Consider the following 24,252-nt stretch of genomic DNA (forward strand, 5'->3'; position numbering starts at 1 on the left):
TACAGGACAATTACAATTTAGTAACTGCTGTGACTGGCAACAGTTACTTAAATAACTGGTGATGTGAAAGGTCCCAAGAGCAAACTCAGTAAGGTCACACAGAATATATCTTTCCCTCCTTCCTCTACTAGATAGAATATATCTTTCCCTCTTCCTTCTACTCTCATTTTTCCTCACCAGTCACCTCCCAGACAAAAAGCTGCCAGTGTTACTTCCTGGGAGTAAAGATGGCAACGATACCCACTAATTAAGCAATCAGATGTCCCGCAATGGTAGAACAGGCAGAGGTCAAGTGGAATGCAGAATATTCTCAGGACTCAGGAGCCAAATTAAGTTTCAAGTAACTCTAGGACCAAGGCACAGAGATGGCTGTTAGAGAGAAGCACGAGATTGAAGAGAAAAGAAAAATGTATTAGATTTCACTTAGCATATGATAAGACCATGATATAGTGGGAAAAGTATGAGCTGGAAGGACCCTCTGTCTTTATCAGCCTTGTGGTCTTGTCAAGCCTTGTCACCTCACTAGTCTCCATCTACTCACCTCTAAATTAACGGGAACTAAGTAGATTGGATTTCTGAGTTCTGACTAGGGGGTCTCCAGGAAGCCGCAACTACCCTCTCTCTCGGCAGAAAGTCACCAGCAGCTGCGCGTTTGGGAGTATAGTCGGCACAGGACTTTTCCCCGAAGCACAGGAGCCAGCGGCTTACAGCCACTAAGCAGTCCACTTGCAAATGCAGGTTGTGCTCGGGATCTCCTTCTTTGGCTGCAGGTCTTCCGGTATTATAGGCCTAACTCTTCCGTTACAAGTGTCCCTCCCGCAAAAAATGGGTCCGGGGGACCTGTACACCCTCAGAGCCCTAGTCCACAGCCCCACACTCAACAAAAATGTCAGGTGCTTACGCGGAGATCTCCTTCCCGTTCAGGATTTCTGCTGGCGCCATAGCCTTTATTAGTCCGCTGCCCACGATGGACACCACCAATATCGAGGTTCCAGTCCCTCTGCAGCCAAGCAGGACAGCCCAACCCACGTGCTTAGGGACTGGCCAGGGGGATCACACTACTGCGCCTGCGCCCCTGCCCGCTTCTTGGCAGACGCGGCAGCGCATGCGCAGCCCGGAAGGCCCGGTGTCCCTTAACCAGCTGAGAGCTAAAGGGTCGGGGCCTGAGGGACGGAAGAGGGAGGGGAAGATGAAGAAAATCGGTGATGAATGGCTGGCGGATATGATTGGCGGAAAGAAAGAGCCAGTCCACAGTGCGCCTTTGCATTCGGCGGGAAACCCGGCCGAAGACTAAGCTGGAAAGGACTCTGGTACCCGGCCCCAATTCCAGCCAATCAGGGAGTAGAGTTACGGGGCGGGGCTGGGGCGGGACAGTCTCGCGGGAGACAGTTTGGTGGGTTCGGGAGGCGCTTCTCCAGTATCCTCCCAGTCTTTGGGGACGCGGTGGCGGGGTCTCAATCGCCTGGCTTCCAGGGAGTTTTGGGCGGGTCCCCACCCTGGAGCGTGGCGGGCGCTGGACTCGACAGCACATGTGAAACTGGAGAGCTTGGCGCGCCTTCATACTTTGTCACACACCTACGCCACCAGACTGGGGTCGGGCCCCTCTGCGTTCTGCTCTGGAGGGCCTGGGTCTGGGCCCAGTACCGGGCTTTTAGAATCTCCTCAGCTGAATCTGACGCTCAGCCCTGGGTGAAGCGCAGCCCGCTGTTTCAGGCCCCTCCGAGCTGGAAGGAGTGTCATAGCTGTAGCGCTCATGGCCTCCTCGGTGTCGGGGTCACCCCGTGTTTGCCAGGGCTCAGGGAGGGTCGTAGTCTAGATTTTGTCACCCCCACGTCCCCGCCCCGCCGCAGGTCTGGGGTTGGAGAATCCAAGCGGGCTTCATAAGCTAGATGCCAGTTGACCCTCGAGGAGGGACGCTCCCTCCCCTTAGGCGTCCACGCTGGAGAGGGAATAAGATGGGCGATTGCCTGGGGAGCCTGACAGGGCAGCTGGGATGCTGGAGAGGACTGGCCCCTTGAGTTACTGAGTCGGATAAATGTGCCTGCTCTGCTGGAGGAACTGCGCTCAGGTTACAGTCATCCCAGTATGGTCCTGAAGATGCTTGGTTCAGGTCACTTAGGACTTGACCAGATACCAGGTTTCTTTTACAGGCTGTTTCTGACGGTGGCCTGTTTCAACTAATGGCAGAGCTCATCTAAAACTTTTTTTTTTTTCCTGAGACGGAGTCTTACTCTGTCGCCCAGGATGGAGTGCAGTGGCCATTTTGGCTCACTGCAACCTCAGCTTCCTGGGTTCAATCTGTTCTCTGCCTCAGCTTCCCAAGTGGCTGGAATTACAGGCGCCACCTAGTTAGCCTGCCACCACGCCCGGCTAATTTTTGTATTTTTAGTAGAGAGGGGGTTTCACCATCTTGGCCAGGCTGGTCTTGAACTCCTGACCTTGTGATCCACCCGCCTCGGTCTCCCAGAGTGCTGGGATTACAGGCGTGAGCCACCGCACCTGGCCTAAAACTGATTTTTTTATTAATTTGGGGGCTTTTAGTATTTTTTTCTTATTTCTAAATTCTGAGGTTATTTATAGTAGCCCCATATATGGGATTAGATAATCTCGTGATTTTCTGTTTCTGGTAATTATTTCTAATATATATATATTTTTTTGTTTTGTTTTTTGTTTGTTTGTTTTTGAGACGGAGTCTCGCTATGTCGCTCCGGCTGGAGTGCAGTGGCAGGATCTCCGGTCTTTGTAGCCTCTGCCTCCTGGGTTCAAATGATCCTCCCACCTCAGCCCCCGAGTAGCTTGGACCACAGGCGCATGCCACCATGCCAGCTAACTTTTCTATTTTTGATAGAGTTGGGGTTTCACTATGTTGACCAGACTGGTCTTGATCTCAAGGGATTAGTCTGCCTCGGCCTCCCAAAATGCCGGGATAATGGACATGAGCCAGCGTGCGTGGCCTTAAAGTTACTATTCTTAAAGTTTGCACAAGTGATATGTTAAAGGCACAGACTTAGTAATATAATGATGTCATAATAATAACCGTAAAACACACTGTCTCGTGTTGTACCTAAACAGGTGAAATTAAGAAGAAAATTGAAGGAAATGTTTCTGGTAAATTACAGATAGTGAATCTTTTGTCTTATACTACCAAATAGATATTGACTATTCCAGCTTTCTTATTTTTTGAGGAAGATGGCAGAAACCCCATTTTACAGAGAGGGATAGACTTTGAAGGATAACACCCAAAGCTGCATAGTTGTAGCTGGTATAGGCCCCATATCTGATGTTTCATCTCTAAATCTACCGCCTTTACCATCTCAACAGGCTGGGTTTTGACAGTATCTATGTATGAGTTGCATAAATCATTCATTCATGGAGCAAATAATTATTGAGTGGCCACTATGCCAACAGCACTGCTGTTAGATGCTAGAGATACCCCAGTAAACCAGCAAAATTTCTGCTCTTAGCTCATATTCTGGTGGAGGAGACAACGATCAAGTAAAGAAATACATAGGCTAATTTTAGAGATTATGACATGCTATGTTTTAAAAATAGGCAAGCTAAGAGTATAGGCAGTGATGCTGGGAGGTGGGAGAGTGTTGTCTCAGAAATGTGGTAAGAGAGATTTCTTTGGGCATCCGACCTGAGCAGAAACCTTAATGAAGAGAGGAACTTGGAATGTAAAAGAAAGCAAGCGAGGATTTGCTTTGAGCACCTGGAGAAATGGGATTGCCATTCGCTGAGGTGAAATAAGGTAAAATGTAGAAGGACTAGGTTTTGGGGTTAAGATTATGAATTCGAGGCTGGGTGTGGTGGCTCACACCTGTAATTCTAGCACTTTGGTTGGCTGAGGCAGGTGGATCACCTAAGGCCAAGAGTTCAAGACCAGCCTGGCCAACATGGTGAAACCCCGTCTCTACTAAAAATACAAAAATTAGCTGGTCATGGTGGCAAGTGCCTGTAATCCCAGCTACATGGGAGGCTGTGAGACAAGAATTGCTTGAATCCAGGAGGTGGAGGTTGTCGTGAGCTGATATTGCACAACTGCAGTCCAGCCTCAGTAACAGAGTGAGACTCTATCTCAAAAAAAAAAAAGATTATGAATTCAGCTTTAGACATTTTTAGATTTCTCTTAGACATCCAAATGGAGAGAAGATATTTAAATCCATGAGACTGAATGAGATCCAACCAAGGGAATGAGTGTAGGTAGAGAGAGGACCAAAGACTAACACCTAGAACCTTTCAGTGTTCAGAATGCAAGGAGACAGGAGGAACCAAGAAGGAAGATTGCAAAGGAGAGTCCACTTTGGGAGACCAAATACAGGAAGATCACTTGAATCCAGGAGTTTGTAGAACAGCCTGAGCAACATAGCAAGACCCTGTCTCTACAAAAATAAAAACTAAAAAACTTGCCTATAATCCAAGTACTTTGGAGGCCGAGGTGGGCGGATCAGCTGAGGTCAGGAGTTCGAGACCAACTTGGCCAACACAGTGAAACCCTATCTCTACTAAAAATATAAAAATTAGCCGGGTGTGACAGCTGGCGCCTGTAATCTCAGCTACTCGGGAGGCCGAGGCAGGAGAATCCCTTGAACCCAGGAGGCAGAGGTTGCAGTGAGCCAAGATTGTGCCACTTCACTCCAACCTGGGAGACAGAGTGAGACTCCATCTCAAAATAAATTATTAATTAAAATTTTAAAAATTAGCTGGGCATGGTGGCATGTGCCTATAGTCCGTTACTCAGAAGGCTGAGGTGGGAGGATCCTGTGAGCCTAGAAGTTGGAGACTTCAGTAAGCTATAATCATCCCACTGCACTCCAACCTAGGCAACAGAGCAAGACCCTGTCTCTTAAAAGGAGAGTCCAGAGTGTTCTAAGGAAAACCCCAAGAGCATCCCACCTTAGAAGACAAGTGAAGAGGCCTGGCACGGTGTCTCACACCTATAATCCCAGCACTTTGGGAGGCCGAGGCAGGTGGATCACTTGAGGTTAGGAGTTCGAGACCAGCCTGACAAACATGGCGAAACCCCTGTCTCTACTAAAAATACAAAAACTAGCCAGGTGTGGTAGTGCACGCCTGTAATCCCAGTTCCTAGGGAGGCTGAGGCAGGAGAATTGCTTGAACTCAAGGGGCAGAGGTTGCAGTGAGCCGAGATCGTGCCACTCTACTCCAGCCTGAGCAACAGAGTGAGACTCTGTCTCAAAAAAAAAAAAAAACCAGAAGACAAGGGAAGAATGTGTTTCGTGGAAAAAGGGGTAATTAATTCTGTCAACTGTTGCAAATTGGTCAAATAAAGAATGAAAATCGGGCCGGGTGCGGTGGCTCAAGCCTGTAATCCCAGCACTTTGGGAGGCCGAGATGGGTGGATCACAAGGTCAGGAGATCGAGACCATCCTGGCTAACACGGTGAAACCCCGTCTCTACTAAGAAATACAAAAAATAGCCGGGCGAGGTGGCAGCGCCTGTAGTCCCAGCTACTCGGGAGGCTGAGGCCGGAGAATGGCGTGAACCCGGGAGGCGGAGCTTGCAGTGAGCTGAGATCCGGCCACTGCACTACAGCCTGGGCTACCTGGGCTACAGAGCGAGACTCCGTCTCAAAAAAAAAAAAAAAAAAAAAAAAAAAAGAATGAAAATCAATCTTTCAAAGAGAATAGAAGGACAAAATATTTTTACCTAAATGCTTATAAAGGCAGTTGCTAGAAAAAATGTTTACTTTTTGCAGAAGCCCCATTTTTACAGCCTTTTTGAGGGGTAATTTGATAATATCTACGAAAACAGCCAGTCGCTCAACTGGCTGGAGAGTTGCGCGATCTCGGCTCACTGAAATCTCTGCCTCCCAGGTTCAAGCAATTCTCCTGCCTCAGCCTCCTGAGTAGCTGGGACTGCAGGCGGCGCCACCATGCCCAGTTAATTTTTGTACTTTTAGTAGAGACAGGGTTTCACCATGTTGGCCAGGATGGTCTCAATCTCTTGACCTCGTGATCTGCCTGCCTTGGCCTCCCAAAGTGCTGGGATTGGTACAGGTGTGAACCACCATGCCTGGCCTGAAAGTTTTAAATTTGTATTTTCTTTGACATTATAATTATACTTCCAGGATTTTTTTTTTTTTTTTTTTTTTTTTTTTGACAGGATTTTACTCTGTTGCCCAGGCCAGAGTGCAGTAACACAATCATAGCTCACTGCAACCTTGAACTCCTGGGCTCAAGTGATCTTCCTGAGTAGTTGGGACTATAGATACATGCCACCACCCCGACGCCAGCCTCCGTAATTGCTGAGGCAGCTCCTTTTTTTGAGATGGGATCTTACTCTCTCACCCAGACTGGAATGCAGTGGTACAATCATGGCTTACTGCAACCTCAAACACCTGGGCATAAGTGATGCTCCTGACTCAGCCTTCTGAGTAGCGGGTACCACAGGCACATACCACCATGCCCAGCTAATTTTTAAATTTTTTTTTGTAGATACAAGGTCTCACTTTGTTGTCCAGGATGGTCTTGAGTTGCTGGGCTCAAGCGATCCTTCCGCCTCAGCCTCCCAAGGTGCTGGGATTATAGGCATGAGCCACTGTGCCCAGTCAAAAGTTAGAAGATAATTGAATGGCATCTTAAAGTGCTGAAAGAAAAAATACTGACAACCCAGAATCTATGCTCAGTGAAATTATCTTTCAGAATTGAAGATGAAATAAACATGGTTTCAGAAGAAAAAAAAAGAAAACATTTATTGTCAGAAGAACTACACTATTAAGAAACACACCAGGCAATTTTTCAGGATGAAGGAAAATGATCCTTGGTGGCTACAGAGAACTGTAGGGTAGAATAAGGAGTAAAGAAAGGGTAAATAGAAATTCGTACTGACAGTTAATTTTAAAAATTCTATACAATTTATAACATATGAAAAAGTAAAATATATATCAAAAGTACAAGGGCAAGAAATAGTAGATGGAGTTATGCTATCATAAATGTTTTATTTAGGGGGTACCACAAAAGTATTAAAGTAGAATGTAATAGACTGGGCATGGTGGCTCACACCTGTAATCCGAGTACTTTGGGAGGCTGAGGAGAGCGGATCATTTGAGGTCAAGAGTTCAAGATCAGCCTGGCCAACATGGTGAAACCCACCTCTACTAAAAATACAAAAATTAGCCAGGTATGGTGGCACGCATCTGTAATCCAAGCTACTTGGGATGCTGAAGCACAAGAATAGCTTGCACCTGGGAGGCAGACGTTGCAGTGAGCCGAGATTGCGCCACTGCACTCTAGCCTGGGCGACAGAGCGAGACTCTCAAGAAAAAAAAAAGAAAAAAGAAAAAAGTAGGCCGGGCGCGGTGGCTAATGCCTGTAATCCCAGCACTTTGGGAGGCCGAGGCGGGCGGATCACAAGGTCAGGAGATCGAGACCATGGTGAAACCCCGTCTCTACTAAAAATAGAAAAAATTAGCCGGGCGCAGTGGCGGGCGCCTGTAGTCCCAGCTACTCGGGAGGCTGAGGCAGGAGAATGGCGTGAACCCGGGAGGCAGAGCTTGCAGTGAGCCGAGATTGCGCCACTGCACTCCAGCCTGGGCGACAGAGCAAGACTCCGTCTCAAAAAAAAAAAAAAAAAAAAAAAAGTAGAATGTAATAAATCAAATATGCATTATGTAATCACAAAATCCAGCTTAACAACTAAACAATAATTTAAAAGATATTAAAAACTTAATATGGAAGAAAAGTGAAATAAAAAACTTTATTAATCCAAGGCCGGACGCAGTGGCTCATGCCTGTATGCCTGCAATCCCAGCACTTTGGGAGGCCGAGCCAGGTGGACCACTTGAGGCCAGGAGTTCCAGACCAGCCTGGCCAACATGATGAAACCCCATCTCTACTAAAAATACAAAAATTAACGGCCGGGCGCGGTGGCTCAAGCCTGTAATCCCAGCACTTTGGGAGGCTGAGACGGGCGGATCACGAGGTCAGGAGATCGAGAGACGATCCCGGCTAACACGGTGAAACCCCGTCTCTACTAAAAAATACAAAAAAATAGCCGGGCGAGGTGGCGGGCGCCTGTAGTCCCAGCTACTCGGGAGGCTGAGGCAGGAGAATGGCGTAAACCCGGGAGGCGGAGCTTGCAGTGAGCTGAGATCCGGCCACTGCACTCCAGCCTGGGTGACAGAGCAAGACTCCGTCTCAAAAAAAAAAAAAAAAAAAAAAAAAAAAAAAAAAAAAACTAGGCGTGGTGGCACGTGCCTGTAATTCCAGCTTCTGGGGAGGCTGAGGCAGGAGAATTGTTTGAACCAGGGAATCAGGTTGCAGTGAGCTGCGATCGCGCTACTGAGTTCCAGCCTGGGCAATAGAGTGAGACTCCCTCTCAAAAAATAAATGAACAAACAAAAACTTTTTAAATCCAAATTAAAGTGGTAGAGTAGTAGTAAAGGAACAGAGAATAGATGGGAAAAACAATAAATAACATGATAAACCCGACAATTTCAATAATTACTTTAAAGATAGATGGCATTGTAACTGCCCAGTGGGTTCACCTTGCCTGCTGCCTAGACAGAGACGATTTCTCAAGACAGGGGGATTGCAATAGGGAAAGATAAATTCATGCAGACCTGGCTGTGCGGGAGACCAGAGTTTTATTATTACTCAAATCTGTATCCACGAGCATTCTGCCTTCAGAGTTTTTAAGGACAACATGGTGGGTGGGAGGAAGCCCGTGAACCATGAGTGCTGATTGGTCAGAGATGAAATCATAGGGAATGGAAGCTGTCTTCTTGAGCTGAGTCAATTCCTGGGTGGGGACTTCAAGATCAGATGAGCCACTTTATGGTGGTGCCAGCTGACCCATCAAGTGCAGGGTCTGCAAAATATCTCAAGTACTAATCTTAGGAGCAGTTTAGGGAGGGTCAGAATCTTGTAACCCCCAGCTGCATGACTCCTAAACCATAATTTCTAATCTTGTGGCTAACGTTAGTCCTACCAAGGCAATCTAGTCTCCAGGCAAGAAGGAGGTCTGCTTTGGGAAAGGGCTGTCGTCTTTGGTTTTTTTTTTTTTTTTTGAGACGGAGTCTTGCTCTGTCGCCCAGGCTGGAGTGCAGTGGCCGGATCTCAGCTCACTGCAAGCTCCGCCTCCCGGGTTCCCGCCATTCTCCTGCCTCAGCCTCCCGAGCAGCTGGGACTACAGGCGCCCGCCACCTCGCCCGGCTAGGTTTTTGTATTTTTTAGTAGAGACGGGGTTTCACCGTGTTAGCCAGGATGGTCTCGATCTCCTGACCTCTTGATCCACCCGTCTCAGCCTCCCAAAGTGCTGGGATTACAGGCTTGAGCCACCGCGCCCTGCCCTTTGTTTTAAACTATAAACTATAAAGTAAGTTTCTCCCAAAGTTAGTTCAGCCTACACCCAGGAATGCACAAGGACAGTTTGGAGGTTAGAAACAAGATGGAGTCAGTTAAGTTAGATCTCTTTCACTGTCTCAGGCATAGTTTTGCACAGGCGGTTTCAGTATAGTCATTTCAGTACAAGACAAGATTTAAAAAAAAAAAGAAAACTAATGCTTAGCATTTTCAAGAAACATACTGTAGGCCGGGCACAGTGGTTCACTCCTGTAATCCCAGCACCCTGGGAGGCTGAGGCAGGCGGATCACAAGGTTGGAAATCAAGACCATCCTGGCTAACACGGTGCAACCCCGTCTCTACTAAAAATACAAAAAAATTAGCCAGGCCTGGTGGCGGGCGCCTGCAGTTCCAGCTACTTGGGAGGCTGAGGCAGGAGAATGGCGTGAACCCAGGAGGCAGAGCTTGCAGTGAGTTGTGATTGCACCACTGCACTCCAGCCTGGGTGACAGAGCAAGACTCCGTCTCAAATAAAATAAAGAAGGAAACATACTGTAGCCAGATGCCACCTATAGTCCCAGATACTTGGGAGGATGAGGCAGGAGGATAGCTTGGGACCAGTTTGAGACCAGCCTGAGCAACATAGCAAGACCCTGTCTCCAAAATTTAAAAATGTTTAAAAAGAGATATGTTTTATATATAACAACACAGAAGGATGTTATTAAAAAAAATTTTTAATGACATTTGGGTAATGTGAATATTACCCTAAAGAAAGCTGCATCCATGTGGAACTGTTACTGGGAATGGGTCCCAATCTAGACCCCAGGAGAGGGTTCTTGGACCTCACGCAAGAAAGAATTAGGGTCAAGTCCATAAAGTGAAAGCAAGTTTATTGGGAAAGTAAAGGAATAAAGAATGGCTACTCCATGGCCGGGCGCGGTGGCTCAAGCCTGTAATCCCAGCACTTTGGGAGGCCGAGACGGGCGGATCACGAGGTCAGGAGATCGAGACCATCCTGGCTAACACGGTGAAACCCTGTCTCTACTAAAAATACAAAAAACTAGCTGGGCGAGGTGGCGGGCGCCTGTAGTCCCAGCTACTCGGGAGGCTGAGGCAGGAGAATGGCGTAAACCCAGGAGGCGGAGCTTGCAGTGAGCCGAGATCTGGCCACTGCACTCCAGCCCGGGCGACAGAGCGAGACTCCATCTCAAAAAAAAAAAAAAAAAAAAAAAAAAAAAAAAAGAATGGCTACTCCATAGGTAGAATCACAGTATGGGCTGCTTAACTGAGTATATTTATATTTATTTCTTGATTATATTCTAAACAAGGGGTGGATTATTCATCAGTTTTCTGGAAAGGGGCAGGCATTTCTCAGAACTGAGGGTTCCTCCTTTTTTTAGACTGTATAGGATAACTTCTTGATGTTGCCATGGTATTTATAAACTGTCATGGCACTGGTGGGAGAGTCTTTTAGCATGCTGATGCATTATAATTAGTGTATAATAAGCACAGAGGACAACCAGAGGTCAGCTTTGTCACTATCTTGGTAGGTTTTGGCTGTCTTCTTTTTTTTTTTTTTTTTTTTTTTTTTGAGGCGGAGTCTCGCTCTGTCGCCCAGGCTGGAGTGCAGTGGCGGGATCTCGGCTCACTGCAAGCTCCGCCTCCCGGGTTCCCGCCATTCTCCTGCCTCAGCCTCCCGAGTAGCTGGGACTACAGGCGCTGCCACCACGCCCGGCTAATTTTTTTTGTATTTTTAGTGGAGACGGGGTTTCATTGTGTTAGCCAGGATGGTCTCGATCTCCTGACCTCGTGATCCGCCCGTCTCGGCCTCCCAAAGTGCTGGGATTACAGGCTTGAGCCACCGCGCCCGGCCTTGGCTGTCTTCTTTATCGCGTTCTGTTTTATCAGCAGGGTCTTTGTGATCTGTATCTTGTGCTGACCTCTTATCTCATCCTGTGACTAAGAATGCCTAAGTCCTGGGAATGCAGCCAGTAGTTCTGAGCCTTACTTTACCCAACCCCTACTCAAGATGGAGTTGCTCTGGTTCTAATGCCTCTGACAGAACCTCCTGATTGTCACAATATTACCAGTGGTGGCAGGCAGCTATTCACACCCAAATTTCACCTTTAAAAGAATGGCTTCAAAATTGACCTCAACCATGGGAAATACTGCAGAACTTAACACAGGATTGTTTTTCTCTTCATTTATGTACCATTTCTTTCTTTCCACCCCCCCTCCCCACCCCAGATGGAGTTTTTCTCTTTTTGCCCAGGCTGGAGTGCAATGGCGCAATCTTGGCTCACCGCAACCTCTGCCTCCTGGGTTCAAGCGATTCTCCTGTCTCAACCTCCCAAGTAGCTGGGATTACAGGCATGCGCCACCACGCCAGGCTAATTTTGTATTTTTAGTACAGATGGTGTTTCTCCATGTTGCGACCTAGGTAACCCACCCACCTGGGCCTCCCAAAGTGCTGGGATTACAGGCATGAGCCACCGCATCCGGCCTACGATTTCTTTTTGAGACAGGTCTCGCTGTGTTGCCCAGGCTGGTTTCTAACTCCTGGGGTCAAGTGATCCACTGGCCTCAGCCTTCCAAAGTGCTGGGATTACAGGCATGAGCCACTGCACCCGGCCATTTCTCTACCATTTCTGATCTCTCTCTAGAAGCACTTGAATAACTGCACAGCTTTCTTCATAAGAAATATATTTTAGAGTCGGGCATGGTGGTTTATGCCTGTAATCCCAGCACTTTGGGAGGCCAAGGCGGGTGGATCACCTGAGGTCAGAAGTTTGAGACCAACCTGGCCAAGATGGTGAAACCCTGTCTCCACTAAACATACAAAAAATTAGTCGGGAGTGGTGGCACACACCTGTAATCCCAGCTACTCAGGAGGCTGAGGCAGGAGAATCACTTGAACCCAGGAGGCGGAGGTTGCAGTGACCCGAGATGGCGCCATTGCACTCCAATCTGAGCAACAAGAGCGAAACTTTGTCTCAAAAAACAGAAAAACAAACAAACAAAAAATTACTGTTATTCCTCAGAGTAAGAGCAAAGATCATCCCCTGCAGAAGCTTAGGAACTATGCACAGAACTTTACAGAACAGGGGCAATGCTTTGACTGAAGGCTGACTACTGACCAGAGAATGGAATTCTGAGAGGGTTCAAGGAACAAAAGGAAACTAGGCAGGGAAAGGGAAGGCGCTCATCTGAAGCAAACTTCAGCTGCCGTCAGGATATCTTGTGGTGGTCACATGTTGTAGGCTCTGTTTTTGGAAGGTTTGGGTATTGCACAGGATTCCATTTGTCTACCTGGCTACACTCCTGCCTGAGGTACACTGTTGCCAGAAAAGAGGGTCCCAATCCAGACCCCAAGAGCAGGTTACTGGATCTTGTACAGGAAATAATTCAAGGGGAGTCACACAGCACAGAGAAAAAAGCAAGTTCATACAATGTTACAGAGTAGGTCATCAGCAGAAAGCAGGAGGAACACACCATCCTTGTTAGTGTCTCTATTTATAAGAAACTTACGAGAAGCTATAATTAACTTGGAACATGCAGATGTGCTCAATAAAGGTAGGGGCTATTGGTGTTATAGATGACCATTAATCTTTCAGCCTAAGCCTGCTCATTAACAGCATCTTTAATAAAGTGGGCTATACTCTTAGGACATCTGGACATTCTGCAGGATCGGTGGGAGATGTTCTGTATGGTCACAAATATTCTGTAATTATAATTGGTGGTCAGCTTGGGTGTGGCTATTTTCAGACCAGTGGCTATTTTCAGACCACAAGCATTAACCTTACAGAGGCCTTGTGAGTGCCTAGCTACTCATTTCAAGATGGAGTCATTTCTGGTCATGTTTTATCAAACCAGAGGTCTGGTAAGGAGAGGTTCCTCTAACACCATGAGGTCAATGCCACTCAAGTATCTGGCTCACCAAACTTGAAAGCAAAGAGTCCCAAATTAAGGATCAAGTTCCTCCAGAAATCATTGCTATGGGTGGCAAAGCAGTAGATTCCCTGAAGCCAATCTTCCACATTGTCTGGAATTTTGGGAGCTTCACTTGCCCAGCTGGCAGTGCCAATGGGGACCCCATTGGAAGCCATAGTAGCACCTTTGGGCTCTGCATAGGACTTGCTCAATGCACCATATTGGCATCGTTGGCTCTTTTTGTTATTTTAAGTTGAAATTTGAAGATTGGTTGAGTTGGTTTCATGATATGGTTGCCTACTGATATCTTACATAGAGTACACCTGGTTGAAAGAGAAAAGGCAGAGAGAAAAGCAGACTTTTCGGAGAAGTTGTTCTCAGGCACTAACAGATTCATCCCTTATATGCATATGAATGGACAATAAGATTTCTTGGATATTTTCATGGCGAAGGTAAGGAGAAATTTTTATTGCTTTTTGAAGAAACATGATTTTTATTACCTTGGGTTATTCCAGGAGATAATTGATAAATGTTGAGTAGTTTGTTGGTCTTCTTCTTAAAGGAGGATCAAGGGAAGCAGTACAGCATGGCGGACTAGAAGCATTTCTGTTTTTTTGTTTTGTTTTGTTTTGTTTGAGATGAAGTCTTGCTCTGTTGCCGAGGCTGGAATGCAGTGGAGTGGTCTGTGCTCACTGCAACCTCCGCCTCCTGGATTCAAGTGATTCTCTTCCCTCAGCCTCCCAAGTATCTGGGATTACAGGCATGTGCCACCACTCGCAGCTAATTTTTAAATTTCTACTAGAGATGGGGTTTCACCATGTTGGCCTGGCTAGTCTCAAACTCCTGACCTCATCCCAAAGTACTGGGATTACAGGTGTGAGCCACCACACCTGGCTGAAGGATCTTCAGTATCATCTCTGTGATAGCTAAATTGTTTAATGGGTTATCTACATGGGCCACTGACATCTAGAATTAGGGTATGAGCTGGGTTTAGAAGAAGGGAATGAGGCTGGTCTCCAACAGACAGTGATTCATATGATTAGCAGAAAGTGTTACAGAAGTCTGGGAGAGGAGGATGGGAGACAGATTATTGTCAAGGAGATAGTAAAAAGTTTATTTTGAAATCCTTAGACTATGCCAGGCTCAGTGGCTCACACCTGTAATCCCAGCACTTTGGGAGGCCGAGATGGGTGGATCACCTGAGATCAGGAGTTCGAGACCAGCCTGACCAACATGGAGAAACCCAGTCTCTACTAAAAATATAAAATTAGCCAGGCATGGTGTTACATGCATGTAATCCCAGCTACTCGGGAGGCTGAGGCAGGAGAATCGCTTGAATCTGGGAGGCAGAGGTTGTGGTGAGCTGAGATCGCGCCACTGCACTCCAGCCTGGGCAACAAGAGTGAAACTCCATCTCAAAAATGTGCAGGGTTTCCTTTAAAAAGTTCAGCAACTACTTCCTTTTTTTTTGAGACGGAGTCTCACTCTGTCACCCAGGCTGGAGTGGGTTGGTGCAATCTTGGCTCACTGAAACCTCTGCCTCCTGGGCTTAAGCCACCTTCTCACCTCAGCATCCTCGGTGGTTACTTGGGACTACCGGAGAATCACTTGAACCTGGCAGGCAGACGTTGCAGTGAGTCAAGATTGTGCCATTGCACTCCAGCCTGGGCAACAAGAGCGAAACTCTGTCTCAAAAAAAATAATAAGGCTGGGTGCGGTGGCTTACGCCTGTAATCCCAGCACTTTGGGAGGCTGAGGTGGGGGGGTCACAAGGTCAAGAGATTGAGAACATCCTGGGCAACATGGTGAAACCTCATCTCTATTAAAAATATAAAAATTAGCTGGGCGTGGTGGCAGGCGCCTGTAGTCCCAGCTACTCTGGAGACTGAGGCAGGAGAATCGCTTGAACCCGGGAGGCAGAGGTTGCAGTGAGCCGAGATCACGCCATTGCACTCCAGCCTGGGCGACAGAGCAAGACGCCATCTCAAAAATAAAAATAAAAATAATTTAAAAATTAAAAAATAAAAAAAGAATATATACACATTTCTGTTAAATATGTTAAAAACAAGTAGTTTAGAGAGTTCCTCTTTAAAGAGTTTCACTTTGTTACAAACAAGGTGTTCTTCTCCAAGAGGTCTTTACTTCCTTGTACTGTCTGTCCTGAAGTCTTATTTCCCTGTTCTTTGTCTAAAGTAATCTGCCCCGCAATCTATCAGCCCCTCCCGCCCTGCTGTGCTCAGGCATGACAGCCAAGAAATCACCCCCTCCCTGCTGTAACAGCTTTCCCCAAAAAACTGATCTTCCCGCCTTCCCACCAGTGTAACCCTATTTCTGCACTTTTCAAGTTAGCCAACCAGGTTCAGCTTAGATTGTGAGGTCCAACTCCAGCCAATGGAGGCAAGACACAGTAACAGGGACAAGCTGCATTAGAGATAATAAAAACCCCTTCTTTCCTTTGTTTGTGTGTGCTCTCATGGTGACCAGACCTATGAGGGGCACTGTCCTGCAGGAGTAAATTTGCCTTGCTGAGAAAATTTATATTCGAGTGCTATTTTCTTTTATTGTGCAGCACTGAAAAATTTGCTTCTAACATGTATGTAGAAGTGGGACTACGTCTTCATAAGGCATGCATGTATTCAATTTTAGTAGATGCTAACTATAGCAGGCAAAATAATGGCTCTCCCAAAATATCCTTGTCCTAATCCCTGGAACCTATGAGTATATTCGGTTATATGGCAAAAGAGAATTAAGTTTACAGAGTTTGCCAAGAGGTGGCCTTAAAATAGGGAGAGCATTCTCGATCATCCAGGTGGGCCCAACTTAATCACAAGGGCCATTAAAAATAGAGAAGAGGGAGGCAAGAGAAGGAGAAGCAGATAAATTGTAGAATCAGATAAAGAACCAGAGAATAGTAGCTATGAGAAAGACTGGACAGGCCTGATCAATTCCTACTAATTTTAAAGATGGAGGAAGGAGGCAATGAGGCAAGAATGTGGGCAACCTCTAGAAGTTGGAAAAGGCAAAGAAATGGATTTTCCCCTTTCCAGAAGGAACACACCCTGTTGACACCTTAATTTTAGCCCAGTGGGACCTCTAGAACCGTAAGATAATAAATTTGTATTTTTTAGCCACAAAGTTTATGATATTTGTTACAGCAGCAACAGAAAACTCATACACTGCCAGTTTTCCAAAGTAATTTTATCGATTTATATACTTAAGGAGCTTTGAAAAAAATATCCATACTTCGGCCTCATACCACAAACTGAACTGGAATCTCTGGATAGGCCTAGGAAGAAAAATGTCCTTAAGTCATTTCATTGCATCTTGAAGGTTGAGAATCGTTTATCTAAAGCCTTAAATCTAAATCCAATTCTTACCATTAAAGAAGAGTGTGGCAGTGATTTGGCCACATGATTAAAACCTTTTCTAGGAAAGAGTGTTCCATGTATTTGAGGATCTCCCCTGTTTGCTCAGAGTTAACACAGCTAACATCTTGGACTGTGCCATGATTGAACAGTCAGTTCCTACTAACACAATTCATAAAGGAGCATTAACCCTAAGCCGTCTTTGTTTCTACAAGAGATTTTTCTTTAATATGCTCAGAAGGTGGCGCTTTCAGAAACTGGCCCGCCTTAACACCTTGGCCTTTATGGAGAGTTTGGCTGTAGGAGCTGGTAGGGCCTCCATTTCCTGAGAGAAGGGTGTCCTGGAGGGAGGAGAGGATCTGCCTGGTTCATGGCCAGGCTGCTGTGTGCTAAGGCTGCAGCAGGCAGATGAACCTTGGGTCGTGGCCCTGGGGAAATTCTGAATAAAGTGGTTCTCACAGCTTGAGCAGGCTGGGCTGCAAGTGGAGGCTCTGGGCTGGGTGTCCCTCACCTTTCCTCTTTTGCTAGGCTGGTGATATTATTGAGAGGAAGGATAAGCAAGTTTCTTACATTGCAGCCAGGGATCCTAGAATCTGGGGAAAGAGCCTCCTTCCCCAAGTTTGCAAGACAGCTTCTTTAGTAGTCATACCACTAACTACTGAGGTTCACTCGGCAACAAATGTATAAATCCTGAGAAGACTTGGGCAGTTTCTATCACAAAGATATGTCATCAAAAAGAATGAAGGGTGATCTAATGTTGAAGCTAGTATTCATGTACCTTCCTGACAGATGTCAAATATTACAGTGTTTCCCTTTAAAATCAAAATATTCAGGCTGGGCACGGTGGCTCATGCCTGTAATCCCAACACTTTGGGAGGTTGAGGCGGGCGGACCACCGGAGGTCAGGAGTTCGAGACCAGCCTGACCAACAAGATGAAACCCCCATTGTAGGGGAAAAGAAAGAAAGATCAGACTGTTACTGTGTCTATATAGAAAGAAGTAGACATAAGAGACTCCATTTTGTTCTGTATTCGAGATGCTGTTAATCTGTGACCCTACTCCCAACCCTGTCCTTGCAAGAGACATGTGCTGTGGAGACCCAAGGTTTAGTGGATTTGGGGCTGTGCAGGATGTGCTCTGTTAAACAAGTGCCTGAAGGCAGCATGCTTGTTAAAAGTCATCACCATTCTCTTAATCTCAAGTACCCAGGGACACATACACTGCGGAAGGTCGCAGGGACCTCTGCCTAGGAAAGCTAGGTATTGTCCAAGGTTTCTCCCCATGTGATAGTCTGAAATATGGCCTCGTGGGAAGGGAAAGACGGTCATCCCCCAGCCTGACACCCGTGAAGGGTCTGTGCTGAGGAGGATTAGTATAAGAGGAAAGAAGGCCTCTGGGCAGTTGAGATAGAGAAAGGCATCTGTCTCCTGCCCTTCCCTGGGCAATGGAACGTCTTGGTGTAAAACCTGATTGTTTGTTCTATTTACTGAGATAGGAGAAAACAGCCTTAGGGCTGAAGGTGGGACTTGCTAGCGGCAATGCTGCTCTTTATGCACTAAAAATGTTTATGGAGATGTTTGCATATGCATGTCAAGGCACAGCACTTTTCCTTAAACTTATTCCTGTCACAGAGATCTTTTATTCATATGTCTTTCTGCTGACCTTCTCCCTACTATGATCCTATTATCCTGCCACTTCCCCTTTTCCGAGATGGTAAAGATAATGATCAATAAATACTGAGGGAACTCAGAGACCAGTGCCAGAGTGGGTCCTCTGTATGCTGAGCACCGTTCCCCTGGGCCCAGTTTTTCTTTCTCTATACTTTGTCTCTGTGTCTCATTTCTTTTCTCAAGTCTTTCGTTCCACCTAACAAGAAACCCCACAGGTGTGGAGGGGCAGGCCACCCCTTCACCCCGTCTCTACTAAAAATACAAAAATTAGCTGGGCGTGGTGGTAGGCGCCTATAGTTCCAGCTACTCAGGAGGCTGAGACAGGAGAATTGCTTGAACCCAGGAGGCGGAGGTTGCAGTGAGCCGAGATTACGTCACTGCACTCCAGCCTGGGTGACACAGCGAGACTCCGCCTCAATAAATAAATAAATAAATAAATAAATAAATAAATAAAATCAAAATATTCCATGGCATGCTGAGATCCTTCCAGTGCACCAGTGTGCCTTGGCACATAGTTTGGGAATCATGGCTGTGGCCATTTGGAAAGTGATTCTCATGTATCCCTTGAATGAGTATTCAAGATAATTATTTCATTCCAAAATGTTACTTCTGTAAGGTCCAATATAACCTCAGCCCTCCCATGCTGAAGAGCTCTCTGAAACAGGCATTGACTCCCACAGGCCTGTCCAGCTTCTGACTTGTTCCCACAGAGGATATCTTGGGTACATCTAAAACTACCTCGGAAGGTGAGCAGTTTCCATTTTTATTTTAAATTTTCAATTTTATTTATTTATTATTTTTTGAGACAGAGTCTCACTCCGTCACCCAGGCTGGAGTGCAATGGCGCGATCTCAGCTCACTGCAACCTCCACCTCAACCTCCTGAGTAGCTGAGAATAGTTTCTTGAAAGTCACTGAGCTGGGCCGGGCGCGGTGGCTCACGCCTGTAATCCCAGCACTTTGGGAGGCCGAGGCGGGCGGATCACAAGGTCAGGAGATCGAGACCACGGTGAAACCCTGTCTCTACTAAAAAATACAAAAAATTAGCTGGGCGTGGTTGTGGGCGCCTGTAGTCCCAGCTACTCGGGAGGCTGAGGCAGGAGAATGGCGTGAACCCGGGAGGCGGAGCTTGCAGTGAGCTGAGATCGCGCCACTGCACTCCAGCCTGGGCGACAGAGCGAGACTCCGTCTCAAAAAAAAAAAAAAAAAGAAAGTCACTGAGCTACAAAAAGATTACAGAAATCAAGATATGTTATTAGTTTGGGTCACCCATGTATTATGTACAAAGAATTGGTACTAGAAATTTAGTCTTATCAAACATTATTAAATGTAATATATTCTACTTTTTTTTTTTTTTTTGGACACGGAGTCTGGCTCTCTCGACCAGGCTGGAGTGCAGTGGTTGGATCTCAGCTCACTGCAAGCTCCGCTCCCAAGGTTCGCGCCATTCTCCTGCCTCAGCCTCCCAAGTAGCTGGGACTACAGGCACCCGCCACCTCGCCTGGCTAGTTTTTTTTTTGTATATTTTAGTAGAGACGGGGTTTCACCGTGTTAGCCAGGATGGTCTCGATCTCCTGACCTCGTGATCCACCCATCTCGGCCTCCCAAAGTGCTGAGATTACAGGCTTGAGCCACCGCGCCGGGCCAATATATTCTACTTTCAAACAGTATTTTTAAGCTAGAAAAATGGTCTCTTCTATTACAATAACTCTATTTAAAATTTCCTTTGCATTTAAATTTTTTCTTGTTTTTACACTTTTATAGAGTAAACTTAATTTTATTGCTGCTTATTTTGTTATTTTTCATCCATAAGGTAATTACATTTTGGACTTCTGATTTGCTGAATACCAGTCCCCTAAATACACATTTCTCTACCCATCCTCCAAAAACCATAGTGATCAACACAGAGATCAAATAAAAACTACCTGTAAATCATGCCTAAAGCAAAACTAGAGAATACCACAAACTTCAATTTGCATGTAAGTGGGGGAAATAAATATCCTAAACCAGCAGAGGCTGCTACAGAGGAAGGTGCAGCTAATTTTCACTGGTGTAGAACACAGACAACCTTACCCCCAGAAACAAGACAGTTCATAAATGATGAAATACCGAGAACAAATCTGAGATCTGGTGGATCAGAACACTGACAAATGAAGGAAAAGCAAGGGTCTTGGAAGCACATGAGACCAAAAATGGCAGTTGTAGAGGGCAAGGTTTCTGAGGGGAGAGGGAGGTAGTTGGGTGAGGTGTTCCTTGGAGGCTTGGTAATAAAGGAAAAGCAAAAAGCAAACAGTGGAAATTAAGAAGTTTATACAAATGAGACAGTATTACAGAATCAGACATCATACCTCACTCCCAAAATAAAAGGCTTGATCTAGTAAACTTTAGAAACTGTACTCATTGTGCCAACAGAAGAGGGTGGTATTGAGCTAAGGAACCTAGTGAGTAAGCCCTGCCTCCAGCTACCCTAAAGTACCCTCCAGCTACCCTGAGGGTACCAGCTACGCTGAAGACCAGAGCAATTCAAGGAATTTGAAAATGAATACAGAAATACCAAATTATATTCACATAAAATTAAGAAGAAAAGAGAAAGGCACTATCATCTAAACCATTCAGGTAATGAAGAAAAAAAAAAAAAGAAATACTCCCAAAAGACAGCCATTGGCCGGGCATGGTGGCTCACGCCTGTAATCCCAACACTTTGGGAGGCTAAGGAAGTTGGATCACCTGAGGTCAGGAATTCAAGACGAGCCTGGCCAACATGGTGAAACCCCGTCTCTACTAAAAATACAAAAATTAGTCGGGCATGGTAGCGCCGCCTGTAATCCCAGCTACTTGGGAGGTTGAGGCAGGAGAATTACTTGAACCCAGGAGGGGGAGATTGCAGTGAGCCAAGATCATGCCACTGCACTCCAGCCTGGGCAACACGAGCAAAACTCCATCTCAAAAAAAACAAATACAAACAACAACAACAAAAAACCAGCCATGAAACACAGGACACATATTTGACACAACACCCTGAAAAAAATTAAATATCAATTTTAAAAGGATTTACAAGAATGGGGGGAAAACTTTATTTTGAATCAGAAATGTAATAATTCAGAATATAAATGAACAAAAAAGATGTCCAAGATACCTAGATGTGAGAGTTTAACTCAGGCGAGAAAACACAAAATCATCTAAAAAGTGAAGAGTGAACTACAAAGTGACCAAAGGAAAACAGATTTGACTGAAAATAAGGGACTGGACACGGTGGCTCACATCTGTAATCCCAGCACTTTGGGAAGTCAAGGCAGGAGAATTGCTTGAGCCCAGGAGTTTGAGACCAGCCTGGGCAACATGGTGAAACCTTGTCTCTACAAAACATACAAAAATTAGTCGGGTGTGGTGGTGGCACGCTTGTAGCCCCAGCTACTCAGAAGGCTGTGGTGAGAGGATTGCTTTAGCTCAGGAGGTCGAGGCTGTTAAGGAGAGAAAAAAGTGAAATGCTAATATCATGACTTTATGTTTTAAGCATATCTTAAGGTATAAGTTTCCTAAGCAACTAATATATGGAGATGTGACATATAATTTAAAAATTGCCCCTAATGATCAGTTAGCCTTTTAAAAATTCTCTCAAGGCTGGGCGCAGTGGCTCAAGCCTGTAATCCCAGCACTTTGGGAGGCTGAGATGGGCAGATCACGAGGTCAGGAGATCGAGACCATCCTGGCTAACACGGTGAAACCCCCTCTCTACCAAAAAATAAAAAACAACTAGCCAGGCGAGGTGGCGGACGCCTGTAGTCCCAGCTACTCAGGAGGCTGAGGCAGGAGAATGGCGTAAACCCGGGAGGCGGAGCTTGCAGTGAGCTGAGATCTGGCCACTGCACTCCAGCCTGGGCGACAGAGCGAGACTCCGTCTCAAAAAAAAAAAAAAATTATCTCAAAATATTTGCTTTATAAGTATAGTGAAAATCTAAGCAAGTTTAGAAGCACTACTCTATTCTCCTAGACAGTGACACAGAAAATGACATACATGGTTTCCCCTGAGCTTCACATGATGACACATGATGTCATAGAACTCTACCCTCCTGGTCACTGGTTAGAGTATATAAAATAATCATATATCCCATCCCTAGCCACTGTGGGTTTAGCAGGGATAAACACTTGACCTAAACTGGGCCAATAAGACCCTTTCTTGGGATTCTCTGTCCTGTCAAGAAACTCCATATAAATCTCCATGGTTGCCAGTGACCATGTTTCCTGTTATGGAGAAAAGCAACCAGCAGTCAGACGGATGAGCTGACACATAGATGCCAAGAAGCGACCATGAGAAAGGGTTTGTAGGTTCCAGGTGCCGATCCTGGGGCCCAGGTGCATCTCCGTCTCCCTGGAGGTTAGATTGTTTAACTCATCTTTGATTCCATAGGCCAATATTCCCTTTTGTCCAGTTAGTTACAGTCTAAGTAGGCATGGGTGTTTATCACTTCAACTAAATTAATTTTAATTTTATTGTTTAAAAAAAAACCTCTTGTTCTTGTCCTGATACTTCTTCAGGTGTGCTCTTTGCTGTAGGGGGCTCAGAAGTGACAGCACCTAACATCTGCTGGGTCTTTTCTTTGTCTGATCTTGCCTCTTGCTCTGCAGAGTCTAACGCAGTTTTCAAGTTTTCTCTTTTCACAACTGCCTTCTCTTTCATCGTTTCAACATTTGCTAAAGATTGCCTGAGCCTTTCAATTGTTTTGTCCTGTGACAGCATGTAAGATGGGGGAAAGGAAGGAGATAACTATGATTAGATCTCTTCTAAATAACAGTTATGATAACTCTTGCATCTTTTCCTTTTCTTTCTTTTTTTGTGAAGAGAGAGATACATGGAAAAGAAAAACATTCCATAATTTCTAAATTAAGACATTTCCCCACCATCGTGCTCATCAATAACTATTACTTAGCACTTTTATTAACTGGCCACTTGGGATTTAAATAGTCTTAACATGTTTCCTGCATCCTCAAAGGTCTTAAAGCCCTACATTAATCAAATACAGAAATACAGAACATAACTGGCATTTCAGTAAGAGAAATATTGCTGATAAACTGGCATATCATTTGATCAGTTATTTAATGCCTGTTTGGCTTAAGGCATAATTTTTGAAATAGTATAACTGAAGCTTGATATGGAGAAGGTCCAAAGAAGAGTCCCCAAAATGACTACAACTTTTAACTATCACCCCAGTAAGAGACACAAGTAAAACTAAAACAAAAAATAGGCTGGATGTGGTGGCTCACACTTGTAATCCCAGCACTTTGGGAGGCCAAGGCAGGGAGATCACTTGAGGTCGGGAGTGTGAGACCAGTCTGGCCAGCGTGGTGAAACCCTGTTTCTACTAAAAATACAAAAATTAGCTGGGCATGGTGGCACACGCCTGTATTCCCAGCTACTTGGGAGGCTGAGATGGGAGGATTGCTTGAACCTGGAAGGCAGAGGTTGCAGTGAGCCAAGATCACGCCACTGTACTCCAGTCTGGGTGACACAGCGAGACTCCATCTCAAAAAGAATAATAATACTAATAATAAAACAAAAAACAAGGCATTTGTAATCATAACACTTAGAATACCAACTATCACTGAGGAATAAGGAGAAGGATATATGGATATATGGGGGTTTCAATTGTATTGGTAATATTTGTTTCTTAAAATGAGTGGTGAATTCCAATTCCAATTTTATTCTATATGCTTTAATATTATATATATTCTTTGTATGTATGTAAAATAATTTTAATATTAATTTTTTTTAACTTCAATGAACAGCATGCTGCTAAAATGGTAAAAGACCAAAGCTTAAGTGAATTTCTGAAAGCCTCACTTCCTTTACTCACTTTAAGGACATTTACTCTTGTCAGCTGGGTTTTCATATTTTTATTAGACGATTTCAAATCACTGAGCTGTTTCTGAAGTTTCTGAATTTTCTCCTCCAATTTTTGCATTGTGGCAATCTGCAAATTCCGC

General features: G+C 45.4%; 1 protein-coding gene across 2 annotated transcripts in view; it reads right to left on the bottom strand.

Annotated features, from left to right (window-relative positions):
- Positions 1-1,336, bottom strand: part of MTHFD1 (methylenetetrahydrofolate dehydrogenase, cyclohydrolase and formyltetrahydrofolate synthetase 1) — a 75,347-nt gene extending 74,011 nt beyond the window's left edge. Inside the window, exon 1 of one of the 2 annotated variants that reach the window (XM_050799246.1) lies at positions 902-1,336. In XM_050799246.1, coding sequence (XP_050655203.1) covers positions 902-942 — 41 coding nt within the window. In that variant the 5' untranslated portion in view covers positions 943-1,336. Of the gene's footprint in view, positions 1-541; positions 842-901 lie in introns of those variants that run through there. The other variant, XM_050799247.1, reaches the window with a different exon arrangement.
- Positions 1,337-24,252: the final 22,916 nt, after the last annotated feature.

The sequence above is a fragment of the Macaca thibetana genome, chromosome 7, assembly GCF_024542745.1.
Source record: "Macaca thibetana thibetana isolate TM-01 chromosome 7, ASM2454274v1, whole genome shotgun sequence".
In the NCBI taxonomy this organism is placed as follows: domain Eukaryota; kingdom Metazoa; phylum Chordata; class Mammalia; order Primates; family Cercopithecidae; genus Macaca; species Macaca thibetana.